Source organism: Panthera tigris, chromosome B1 (assembly GCF_018350195.1).
Source record: "Panthera tigris isolate Pti1 chromosome B1, P.tigris_Pti1_mat1.1, whole genome shotgun sequence".
Lineage (NCBI taxonomy): Eukaryota > Metazoa > Chordata > Mammalia > Carnivora > Felidae > Panthera > Panthera tigris.
Genome location: NC_056663.1, coordinates 169568647 through 169581733, shown reverse-complemented (window position 1 = coordinate 169581733; position 13087 = coordinate 169568647). Strand labels below are relative to the sequence as shown.

The window sequence follows — 13087 nt, the reverse complement described above, 5'->3', positions numbered from 1 at the left end:
TCTTCTTTTGTTTCAGGGGTATCTCTTTTGTTTCAGGATCAAGTACAACCCATAATTGTAACACGTAGATCCTTTACTGTCTGGGCCATGCTCACTCTGGCACGTCATGTTCTACCACCCCGCCCCTCCCCACCTGCCTCCCTCCTGTGGTCAGCCCTTAGAACTTTTCCTCTTTGCTCAAAGAAACCCATACAAGTCTTTGTGTCTGCCTGGAGTGTCCCACTTCATCTTCGTACTTTGGAGAATCCCTCTTATCCTTCAGGACCAACTCAAATGTCAGCTCCCCAAAGGTTTTCCTTGACTGTCTTAGGCAGAGAGAGTTCATTCCTTTGCTCAGATACTGCACAGAATTGTGCTTAGGAACATGAACTCTGCAGTCACACTACCAGGGTTCGATCCTGGCTCTCCTATTTAGTAGATTTGTGTCCTTGGGCAACTTACTTAACCTCTCTGTGTCTAGGTTTCCTTGACTTTAAAATGGTAATAATAGTCCTAGGATCCACCTTACTGGGTTGTTACGAGGATTACATAAAGTAATATTTGGCGAGCATCTAGAACAGAGAGTGATGTGATACGGTAGTTAGTATGTGAAGGTGAACTGTTATCCTTCAACTATTCCTTTAGTTGTGCAATTTGTGTTAATTGCTTCCTCTCTGCTCTTGCAGAGCTGTGTCCATATTTCTCTTCCAACACCTACTATACTGTTTGATCTTTCCCCTTGGATTGTGGACTCTTACTGGGTAGGGTATAGAGCTTGTTATTTTGGTTTCACACACACACACCTATTAATTTGCCTGGGATGAAATAGGTATTCAGTAGATGATTGATTGGTTAGCTGCTAATTCTGGTTCAGAGGAATATGACTTATGATTGTTTATGAAGAGTTCCCATAGAAACTTGGTTTGATTTTTCTAGCAACCCCACAAAGGAGACGGAAATAGCAGCGGATTTGTTTCTCAGTAAATGTGAAAAATAAGAGCAGTTCTGTACTGTTTTATTTTGCAATTTAAGTGTGAAAATATGCAGAAATGTCCTTTTTTATTAAATAAGTCAAATATGATCAGAAGACAAGGGAGCATAATAAGCCACAGATAATCTTCTTTGGTGAATTTTAAAGAGGTATTATTTTTCATTTACTGCTTATAGTAGGAAATCACTACCTTCTGAAAGCATACCTTTTTTTAATTATTATTATTTCAACAAATATTTATTGAGTACCTACTGTGAGCCAAGTACTTTTCTAGGCACAGAGTATGCAAAAGTGAAGAGAACAAAGAAAATTTCCCATTCTCACCTGACTGGGTGGAGCTGGACAATAAACAAAATAATAATGTAATATCAAATGTACCTGTTTTTGTACAGCAATTTAGAGAAAATATCCATGGTTTTCAAAAGTTAAGTCAATCTATATTAAATTCTGTATTTTCTTCAATTGCTTGAATCCAGGGACCATTATTTGTCAGCCAATAGAATCTCCTCTTAAGATCATTATAATAGGGTTTCCAACATTTACTGAAAATCTTCTTCATTGGGGCACCTAGGTGGCTCAGTCGGTTGAGCATCAGACTTCGGCTTAGGTCGTGATCTCATGGTTTGTGCGTTCGAGCCCTGCATTGGCTTGCTGCTCTCAGCACAGAGCCCACTTTGGATCTGTCCCCTGTCTCTCTGCCTCTCCCCTGCTCATGCTCTCTCTTTCTCAAAAATAAATAAAAAACATTAAAGAATATTAAAATCCTCTTCAGGCTTACAGTTTATTGGTGGACTTCAGTTTACCCACTAGATTGCATTTAAAAAAAACCCTGAAGATTATGAAAACATTTCTGAAATACAGTTTGTATAAATGGTAATGATCAGGCTGAGAGACTGATTCTTGGCAATCTTTGGCTATTCATGGCAATTAATAACAGTGGTAACAAAGTAATTAGCAAAGTGTAGCATTTTGATATATAACGTGTTACATTATAAACACATCATAAAAATATCACCATAAAGTTCTGTGGATTTTTATTAGACTTTTTTTTAAATCCTCCATATTTCAGTTATTTGAATGGTTTAGAGTAGTGCCATTGACATGAACAGACTCAGAAACATAATTACCTTTTAGATCAATGAGAGGGAAATCAAATACAGATGAGCTTACTTAATAATTACGTGCATATAGTGAAGGAAACAATCAGCAAAACTAAAAGGCAACCGACAGAATGGGAGAAGATATTTGCAAATGACATATCAGATAAAGGGTTAGAATCCAAAAATCTATAAATAACTTCTCAAACTCAACACCCAAAAAACAAATAATCCAGTGAAGAAATGGGCAAAAGACATGAGTAGACACTTCTCCAAAAAACACATCCAGATGGCCAACTGACACATGAAAAAATGCTCAGCATCACTCATCATCAGGGAAATAGAAATCAAAACCACAATGAGATACCACCTTACACCTGTCAGAATTGCTAACGTTAACAACTCAGGCAACAACAGATGTTGGCGAGGATGTGGAGAAAGAGGATCTCTTTTGCATTGTTGGTGGCAATGCAAGCTGGTGCGGCCACTCTGGAAAACAGTATGGAGGTTCCTCAAAAAACTAAAAATGTAACTACCCTATAACCCAGCAATTGCACTACTATGCATTTATCCACGACATACAGGTGTGCTGTTTCGAAGGGACACATGCACCCCCATGTTTATAGCACCACTATAAACAATAGCCAAAGTATGGAAAGAGCCCAAATGTCCATCGATGGATGAGTGGATAAAGAAGATGTAGTATATATATACAATGGAGTATTACTCGGCAATCAAAAAGAATGAAATCTTGCCATTTGCAACTACGTGGGTGGAACTGGAGAGTATGATGTTAAGTGAAATTAGTCAGAGAAAGACAAAAATCATCTGACTTCACTCAGATGAGGACCTTAAGAGACAAAACAGATGAACATAAGGGAAGGGAAATAAAAATAATATAAAAACAGGAAGGGGGACAAAACAGAAGAGACTCATAAATATGGAGAACAAACAGAGGGTACTGGAGGGGTTGTGGGAGGGGGGATGGGCTAAGTGGGGAAGGGGCACTAAGGAATCTACTCCTGAAATCATTATTGCACTATATGCTAACTACTTTGGATGTAAATTTTAAAAAATAAAAAATAGAATTCAAAAAAGAACTAAATATAATTGGAAAAAAATTAAATTAAATTAAATTAAAAACATAATTACGTGCATAAAATAGTGTGATGACACATTGTGATGTCCTCTTGCTTCTGCTTTTGGTTAATTGCTAAGATAGATGGAAGTGCTCCTTTTCCTTTAAAACAATCAATGTTCCGGTAAGTTATCCATTCATTGAGTATTTTAATCTGACACTTATAGCATGTCCCTCCATTGCTGTAAATAGCAAATCTTTTGCTTAGTAATGAAAGTGAATTAACCCTGAACCATAAAGCAGGAAAGAAATCTGTTATTGGGCTGTCCTGAAACGCACAGGGGACGTAGATGCGGATATAACTGCCACCATAAGTGCTTCTGAGGATCTCTTTGAATGGGGAGATGTTCATTATGGCCACCCTTGACGTCATGGTGGTGTCTAGGGTTTGGTCCATGTGCTCCTATCAGTTTTTTGTTGTTGTTGTTGCTTGTTTGTTTTCCTGGTGAATACCTTCAGGGAACTGGAGGAACTTTGGCTTTTACTATGAGTGAGATGAGGAGGTATTGAGGGGTTTTAAGTGGAGTAGTGACATGATCCAACTTTATGGGATTCCTCTGGCTGCTCTATTGAGAATAGATGGAAGGGAGGCAAGGTAGAAGCACTGAAGCCAGGTAAGGGACTTATCCAGGTATAAGATGGTGGTGGCTTGGAGTAGGTGGTAGCATGGAAGCAGTGAGAAGTGGTTGGATTCGCGATAAGTTTTGAAGGGAAAATCAACAGAATTTGTTGGTGGGTGTGATTGGTATGAAAGGTAAGGGTCAAGCATTGCTAAGCTGAACAACTGCAAGGATGAAGCTGCAAGGATTAATTGATCAGATGGGTGAGGATCAGCAGCGCGGGGAGAGCAGGATTTAGGGGAAATGATAAAGTGCTCTTGACATTTCAAGTTGCTCTTCCACTGCTAGTCCTGGGATGCTCCTGAACCTGGATTCTCTCACCACCCACTCCATGTCCCAGGTCCCCCTTTCAGGTTCTCTTTAAGAACTTTACTGGATCTTTCCATCCTGCTCTGTGTCCTTGGAAAATCATAAGGAGCTCATGGCTTGGCCAGCGCCTTGTCTGAGAGGTTATTGAGAGTCCTTAGTCAGTTGAAATCCAGGTGGGAAGGTTAGTGAAGAGTGTGGGTGGTTATTGTTCCCTTACCTTGCTCACAGATTGTTGGTAATGGTGGTTGAATCTTGGCAGCCATATTGTTTTTTATAGCAATGGCTTATGCTGTCATTAAGGGAATAGTAATTAGTCTTTAGAGTTAAAATAAATGTGTGGCATTGTAAACACATGATAAAGATGTTGCTGAGAGGCATTGTTGAGACAGTTCATTCAAAATCCTGATTCCAGTTAAAGGTCCTCCTTTTCTGATTCTGAACTGTTGGCTTACTTTTGTATACTAGTTCAGGGCTTTGTAAATTTTACTTTGCATGTGAATCATGGGGATCTTTTTTGGATGCGGTTCTGATTAAGTAGGTCTTATAGGAATGGGAGGACTGATCGTCTGTATTTCTAATGTTAATTCCAGGTAAAGATGCTGCTGCTACTAGTCTAAGAACCTAACTCTTCAGTGGCATGGTCCTTGTTGAATTTCTGGGGTCTATTCCACTGATGACCCTCCCAACAAAGATCTAGACACCTCTATACTAAATAACGTGGCCCTGGAAGAAAGGGAGACATTAAAGTCAGTGGAGAGCAGTGAGAAGGTTATGCTGGGACCTGTAGACACAGGAGCAAGGACGGAAGCAAAAGAATAGAGGCAGAAATGATCACCTTCCTCCAAATACATGGCGTTTGTTCCCATCTCCAGAATTGGCAGTCTAGGAAATTGAATTTAATCAGACTACATCTTGGAGGATGTGGATTAGCAGGCTGACTTGGGACTGTTAAACATATCTACTTGCAATATTTCACTGGCTACATGTCATATACAATATAGTTTTAAATAGCACATGGGCACTTTAGGTGGTCCATGGACCACCAATATTTTCTTATAATCTTAATGGTCCTGTTACTGTCTGTTTATGGTATGAATTTAGATATCTGCTCTCCTCTGCAGTCTGTGAGCCTTCTGCATGCAGTGACCATGTCTCATTTGTATTTCTATCTCTAGGCCCTGCCTGTCATTATGGCTCAATAAATGGAAAGGGGCCTGGGTTATCTTGGCCAGAGATTCTGTAATAGATGTAGGTAAATTCTCTTGGGTTTCATTGTTAGTTAGCACCATTTGTGCTAGAACATAATAATTTTAACAAAAATGTAAAGACCTGGGGGAAAATGTTTTCAAAATTTTCTAATGACTTCTTGGTGAATAGGGGTCAGTTTTATAGCTATTAGTGGTGTTTTGAGAATATAAATTAGGATTCAGGAAGAAAATGCCAAAATGTTTAAAGTCTGTGTTTAAAATCTTAGCTTTGTAAAGGACATCTTTCCTATTTATTTATTTACAAACTGTAAATACAAAATACTGTTTATACATTTTCTCACCATCCCTTAAATAAGAATGAGAAGATATTAACAAAGGACTTCCTTCTTCCTTCTTTCCTTCCTTCCTTTCTCCCTCCCTTCCTTCCTTCCTTCCTTCCTTCCTTCCTTCCTTCCTTCCTTCCTTCCTTCTTTCCTCTTTCCTTCAGGCATACATTTTATTGACTTGTGATTTGCCTTTCTAGTGGGATTGGCAATGAGGATGTTTTATAATACAATTTGAACTATGGTTTACAAGGAAGAGTTGGGATCACTTAGTTTCCTTAGACTGCTCTTTAAAAAACAAACAACGGGGGCACCTGGGTGGCTCAGTGGGTTAAGTATCTGACTTCAGCTCCGGTCATGATCTGTAGTTTGTGGGTTCAAGCCCCGCCCTGGACTCTGTGCTGACAGCTCGGAGCCTGGAGCCTGCTTCGAATTCTGTGTCTCCCTGTCTCTTTGCCCCTCCCCTGCTTGACTCTCTCTGTTTCTCTCTCAAAAATAAGTAAACATTAAAAAAATAAAAAACAGACATCAAACAAACAATATTGTTTGGATTTTCTGATGATTAGTAGTGTGTATTAATTGTACAACGTTTTAGGAAAATAGGGAAAATTTAAAGAAGAAAATAAAAATCACACCTGCTTTCCACCATGAAGAGGTAACATGTTGGCATATTGTGTGTGTGTGTGTGTGTGTGTGTGTGTGTGTGTGTGTGTGTGTGTATCTATTTTGTAATAATATTCTTGTCTGGTTTTGGAATCAGGTAATGCTGGTCTCATAGAATGAATTGAGAAGTATGCTTTCCTCTTCAGTTGCTTGGAATAGCTTGTGTAGAATTGCATTATTTTTTTCTTATATAGTTGTTGTAATTTACCAGGTAAACCTTCTGAGCCTGACGTTTTCTTTTGGGGAAGTTACCTATTTCTTTGTTGAATGAACTTGGTTGATTGTGTCAAGAAATTTCTCTAGTTCATCTAAGTTGGTGAATGTATTAGTATAAATTTATTTGTAATGTTCCCTCTTAATTTTTTTAATTAAAAAATTGTTTTTACATTTATTTATTTTTGAGAGACAGAGAGAGACAGAAGTCAAGTGGGGGAGGGGAAGAGAGAGAAGGAGACACAGAATTCGAAACGGTCTCCAGGCTCCAAGCTGTCAGCACAGAGCCCAGTGCAGGGCTCAAACCCACAAACTGTGAGATTATGACCTGAGCCGAAGTTGGACGCCCAACCAACTAAGCCACCCAGGCACCCCCATTATTCTTTTAATGTCTATAAAATATGTAATGATATCATCTGTGTCATTCCTGTTGTTGGTAAGTTGTGTCTTTCTTTTTTGGCTAAAAACCAAAGGTTGTCGATTTTATTAGCCAAAGATGTATCAATCTGGCTAAAGTTTTCTCAATTTTACTGGTCTCAAGTAAGTAACTTTTCATTTCATTGATTTTTTTCTGTATTGCTTTTTGGTTTTCTGTTTGATTGATTTCAACTGATATAGTTTTTTTCCTTTTTTTTTCCTACCTAATTTGGGCTTAATTTGCTTAAGGTAGAAGCAGAATTTATTGATTTGAGATTTTTTTCTTCTGATATAGGTGTTTTGTGCTATACATTTCCCCAAAATACTGCTTTAGTGCCTTTGTCACATTCTGCCACTATAAAATATATTCTAATTTCTTTTTGTTTCTTCTTTGATCAATAGGTTTAACATTGTGTCACTTAGTTTAAAATTATTTGGGGATTTTTTTCCTAAGATATTTCTGTTACTAATTTCAAATTTAATTCCACTGTGGCCAGATGACATGCTTTTTTATGAATTGAATTCTTTTAAGTTTGTGGAGACTTGTTTACAGACCCAGAAATTGGTCTATCTCAATACATGTTCACTGTGAACTTAGGAAAAAAAATATGTATTCTGCTACTGTAGGGTGAAGTATTGTTGAAATGTTAATTAAGTCAATTTGGTTGACAGTGTTGTTCAAGCCTTCTATATCCTTATTGATTTTTTGTCTACTGTTCTATCAGTTATGAAAGAGAGAACATTCTTCTGGCTCTAGTTGTGAATTTGTCTATTTCTCTTCACAGACTTTTTTTGGTTTATGTATTTTGAAGTTTTTATTAAATGTAAAAATGTTTAGGATTTTTATGTCTTCCTGATGAGCTAAACCTTGTGTCATTATGAAATGACTTTCTCTGTCCTTGGTATTATTATTTTTTCTAAAATTTTCTTTGATATTAATATCCAGCTTTTTAAAATTAGCATTAGCATGTTATTATCTTTTTCTATTCTTCTATCTTTAATCTACTTCTCTCTTTATCTTTAAAGTGCATTTCTCCTAGGCACCACATAGTTCGGTTTTACTTTTTATTTCCAATATGACAATGTCTGTCTTTTAATTGGGGATATTTAGTCCATTTGTATTTAATGTACTTATTGATATGGTTAGGTTTAAGTTTATTGTGTTGTTATTTACTTTTTATTCCATGTGTTCTGTATTCTCTTTTCCTCTTTTTCTGTCTTTTTTCATTGTTAAGAGTATTTTTTATGATTCCGTTTTATTTCCTTTTTAAGCTTATTAACTGTAACTTTTTATTTTGCTGTTTTAAAGGTTGCTTTAGGGTTTTTAGTATACATATTTACCTGGCATATTCTAGATAGTCAATATATACTTATTGAATGAACAAATGATTGCCCTAGGTGCCTAGGGCAAAGGGCTGCTGAGAGCCAGAGGTATCAAGAATGGTCATCAGTCCTGTGTTGTTAGTCGTTCCTTTCCAGCTTTTATTTTCCTCTTTCACACCAAGTTAGTATGGATATTGGCTTTAATATTCCTGTCTTGATGTTTGTCTCTTGAGGATAGGTGTCTGTATCTTCCCCACTACTCCCCCCACCCCCAATAATATTTTAACAAACAGATGTTTTATCCTTAGGTGGTGCTTTCTGCAGGCTTTTTTGAAAGTGTGTGGATTGAGGCTGTGGCCTTGACTTATCATGGCCAAACCCTAAAAGTAACACCCTTATCAGGAAGAACAATTTAAGGAATTGGGTAGGAAAAACCTTCAAAATAATGGTCTACATTTAGGATTAGCTGATCTCAGCAAACTACACATGGAAAGGAAATTCAGACCTAACAGATTTTCTCCATTCTTGGAATGCCACCAGTTATTTCAAGCCTCTTAAATATTTAAAAAAAAAAATCATTGAAATTCTTGATTAAAAAAGAAAAATTTATGCTCTCTCTCTCCTTCTCTCTCTTTTTTCCAGCAAGTAACCGGCAGAAGTTTTGGTGATAAAGATTTTCGGACAGGGTTAGAAAATGGAATCCTTCTCTGCGAGTAAGTATAGCCTATTGTTCAACTGGTTTTGCTCAAGAAGAATCATCAATACTATTCAGTTCATCTGTAAAGCTTCGTATTTTGTTTTGCATTTTATTCATAGTTTGATTCTGAGATTTTAAAAAATCACTGGGCTAGGCAGTAAACCTAAGTAGGTGAGGAAGTTTTAGTGTATGGTAGGTGGGAAGTGATGGGGACTGTGGCATTTCTAATCAGGTAAAGAAGATGTACCTGGTAGCTGCTACTCAGCTCCAACCAATATTTATAATGTAGGAATCTGAGCCCAGGTAATTGGAAGGATGTGGACCCATTTGTAGTGAAAGTAGCAGCTTTTCTCCCCTGTATCCCCCAAGCAAAAGCAATTTGTACCATGTGAAGCAATGCATCTAATTACTTACAACTTCTTAAAACATGGCAGTTAATGTTCCTCACTGGGCTTGCTCCCCTGACGCATTTTGAATATATTATGCTACTGGCAAATTTCAAATGTGAACAATAACTGCCATGTTTAACTTTTATGGTTTGAACCTGGGTTTTGTCATAAAGCGCGGCTGTGGGGATGGTTTCAAGAGCTTGCTGTGAAGTGGTTCTAGACACAAATTAAACTAGAGACTTAACACTTAGAGATGGATGAACATACACTTTAAGGTCTCAAAACTTGAACTTAATAGGCTCTATAATTCAGATATCTGATTTTTCAGATACTGAGGTGAAATGTACACACAGGAAAAACACAGCTCCAGATATACAACCTGATGAATTTTGAGAACTGTGTACATGCATGTAGCCTAAACCCTGATGAAGATATAGGACAGCAAATGCCCTCTTGTCCCCTCCCAATCCATCTCAACCACCTCTAGAAAAACACTGTTCTAATTTCTATCACCATAGCATTTATTTGCCTTATATCTTGAACTTTGTGGATGTGAAATTACATAGAATGCACCTTTATTTTGGCGACTTCCAGGATATTGTTTGGGACCTACCAATGTCGTTGAAAGACTTCCGGTTTTGGAGCCTGAGAACTAGAAATGCAAGTCTTACTGTACCCCTTAGATCATTTAACCTTCTTGAGTCTCAATCTTTTCTTTCTAAGATGGTAATGAAAAGTTATAACTCTTGCTTACTTCATAAACTTTTTATGAATTTCAATGAGATAATGTGGGTGAGGTGCTTTGAAAAATTACATTTGCTATACAAATGTTGATTATTAGGCAGCACTTTTTAACACAGTTCATGCCAGCATTTTTTTCCTGCTCCCCACTGTCCTTTTTTCCTCAAAGAGAAATTAACATGCCCTGATTGCTGTTTCCATTCCTTCCTTCCTGTGGAGCCTCTTCTCTCTTCTCATACTTTACTTCCCTCATTGCCTCTTTTCCCTTTATTAAATCTAAATCTGAGCTCATCTCTTACATAAACCATACTTAGTTTAGCATCTCCCCAGAGATAAACCCAGGCAGACTCCAAACACTTCCCTTGTGTTCTAACACCTGCTTCTCCAATGATTCTGGGCTTAGCCTTCTCCTGATGTTACAGACTAGCCACAATCTGATCTAATTTATGTGCATCATTCTGTCTTAATTCTGTTGAAGTGGGTCTTTGGTACCAATTTTTGTTTAGCTCACATTTGCTTCAAAAACTCTTGTAGGCGTCCATCTCTCCACTATATTCCTGTGAATAAATCTGTGAAGGAGTAGCATTGCTTGCCAGACTTTAGACTGAGAAGGCTCATCTGAAGCTGAAGCTCTGGGTCTGGAGACATTTGCACGCATAGAACTTGCTTCTTACCAGATAAAGATGTTGAGTCAGAGGATGGATTCTGTCATGTGAGCAGTGGCACTATCCATTGGCCTTTCACAAACACATTACTGAATGTTAGAGTTGTTTAGGGGTGGAGGGACGGGGCTTGGGCCTAGGAAATATTATGGTTAGCCAAGATAGAGGCACAGATTATAGCCAGGGGCCTCTTTAAGTTATAAAGGGTTTGGACTGCTGACAGCCAAGAATGACGCTGAGTGAACTGGCCAACACAGAGGCTTGGACAAGTGTTACTGAACGGCCAAAATAAGTGAGTTATTGTCTAGGTCTTCTACACATGGAAGATTAGACCCACTGGCGTATTTGAAGGAGTCTGAGGACCAGGGTCAAGTCTTGGCTTCCTTGTGGGACTCCAGCTGGCAGCTCCAGCAGAGGTTGCTAAGGTGAAATGAACTGCATCAAAAGAGCCAGTAGCATGAGTCTCAGTCAGAGGCTTTGAGGGAAAGCTGGGTCAGCAGCTGGAGAAACCAGATACAAACAGATTTCTAAGTCCAGGACCCACAGAGCAATGAGAAACAAAAGCATGGCCCAAAAGCTGAATGCACTGAAGGTTGGGAGCAATGGAGGAAGATTTTCCCCTCGTCTTTGGTCGGGGCGGGGGCATGGCTAAGTTTTATCCAAGCTGGAGCATACTGGGCTGCTGTAGACTGAGATCAGCAGGTTTGTTTTCTGGGACTTGTATCCAGAGACCCATCTGGCAAGAAAAGGGACTTGGCAAGAATGGCAAGGACCAAAAGGCAGGAAACTCCATTTGGAGGCTCTCAGGAAAGTGTGGGTTCCCAGACAGTGGATCCATACAGGTTTTAAGCACCTGTGTGTGGAGAGTAGAGAAGAATGTGTAAGGCTGTGCCACCCTGTAGAAGCAGAGGGAGTTTCGTGGATGCTGGTGATTCAGGAGTTCTAACTCCAAACCTCCACTCATGTAGCAACGTTTAACAACGTAAGAAGAAATCCCTATAATTTCAGATTTAGAAAACTAGCAATTCAGCTCTTCTGAGACAGGCTTTCATAACATACAGCCCTCTTTTTAAAAATTGTTGGGTTTTTCAACTTTATATTATTCAAAACAGAAGCGCAGTTGGTGTCTTGTAATAGTGTAATGACCCCAGTTGAAAAATACATGAACGGCATCAGTGAATGATTCCTTTTGTTCAGCAAACTCTCGTCTTTTTGTCTGAGTTAGATCAGCTCTAAATGATGGTTGCAACTGGAGAGACATGCTCTTTGTTCACTAAACATTTCCTGAGTTGTTTATGAGACTGAAAAAAAATTCATAGTTCTCATCAAACAGAGGTCACCCTTCTGTGCCTGGGGCCTGATTTCCCTTCTTACCAAACTTTCATGTGGCCTGTAAGAACTATTATCATACCCATTTTACAGAGGAACGAAGAGCGGCACAGAGGATTCAATAACTTGGCTGAGGTTATACAGATAAGATAGTTTTACATTCAGAAGTCTGATTCCTTAGCTTTTGCTCTAAACGACTGTCCTGTGCCTACAGTTGGGATTTCAGTGGGAGAGAAAAGCAAGAGGTTTGGTTGGAGGTTAGTGATGGTGGCATGGAATTGGTGCCAGAAAACACTGAGCAAGCAGAGGAGGGCAGTGCAGAGGATAACCGCTGGGTCTCAGCATGACGGAGTGTGAAGGAGGACTGCATGGGGTTGGTGGTCTTGGGATGTAAGTATCAAGGGCCTGGTGGTCCTTCTTAAGAAGGCAAGTCCCATGAGAGTGAAAGCATGAGAGAGCGAAGAGGCTAAGGAGGCTCTAGTCTGCAGAAGATGTAGGGATTTCAGCTTTCTTACGTACAGCCGTCAAACCAGATGGAGACAAAGGCAAGGGTGCTGATGTTTACTAAGGACTACAGAGACAAGAGAGAAAAGACTGGCTCCAGGCAGCATATAAGGTGGAAATGGAGTAGTGTCAGAGTCACCCTGGGAGCTTTTTTTGACTTTGCCTGTCAAGTGCAGTACCCATGGCTTTGCATAGGCTGCCCCCATATTCAGTAATACTTCGGCATAAATGTATAACTCACGGTAATAGCAAGTACAGACCAGACTTTGCGTGTGCCAAGTAGAATTCTAGTAGATGTGTTTTTGCTATAATCATTTCTCTCTTTCTCTGTTGATTTTGCCAACTGTGTGTACTTGAAGTTTGGAGGTTAAACGATCAAATGATGTGAGTCCTCTGCGGAGCAGTAAATAAAATGGGGTCAAAATGTGGCAAATATATGACTTCAGGGTTTAAAAGGAAGGCTGCAAATAACTATTCCCTAAGG

The 13087-nt window shown here is 38.9% G+C and overlaps 1 protein-coding gene across 14 annotated transcripts in view; it reads left to right on the top strand.

Moving 5' to 3' along the window:
• Positions 1-13087, top strand: part of LIMCH1 (LIM and calponin homology domains 1) — a 324774-nt gene that overhangs the window by 115855 nt on the left and 195832 nt on the right. For all 14 annotated transcript variants that reach the window (XM_042984636.1, XM_042984624.1, XM_042984623.1 and 11 more), the window contains exon 2: positions 8924-8994. In XM_042984636.1, coding sequence (XP_042840570.1) covers positions 8924-8994 — 71 coding nt within the window. The remainder of the gene's footprint in view (positions 1-8923; positions 8995-13087) is intronic.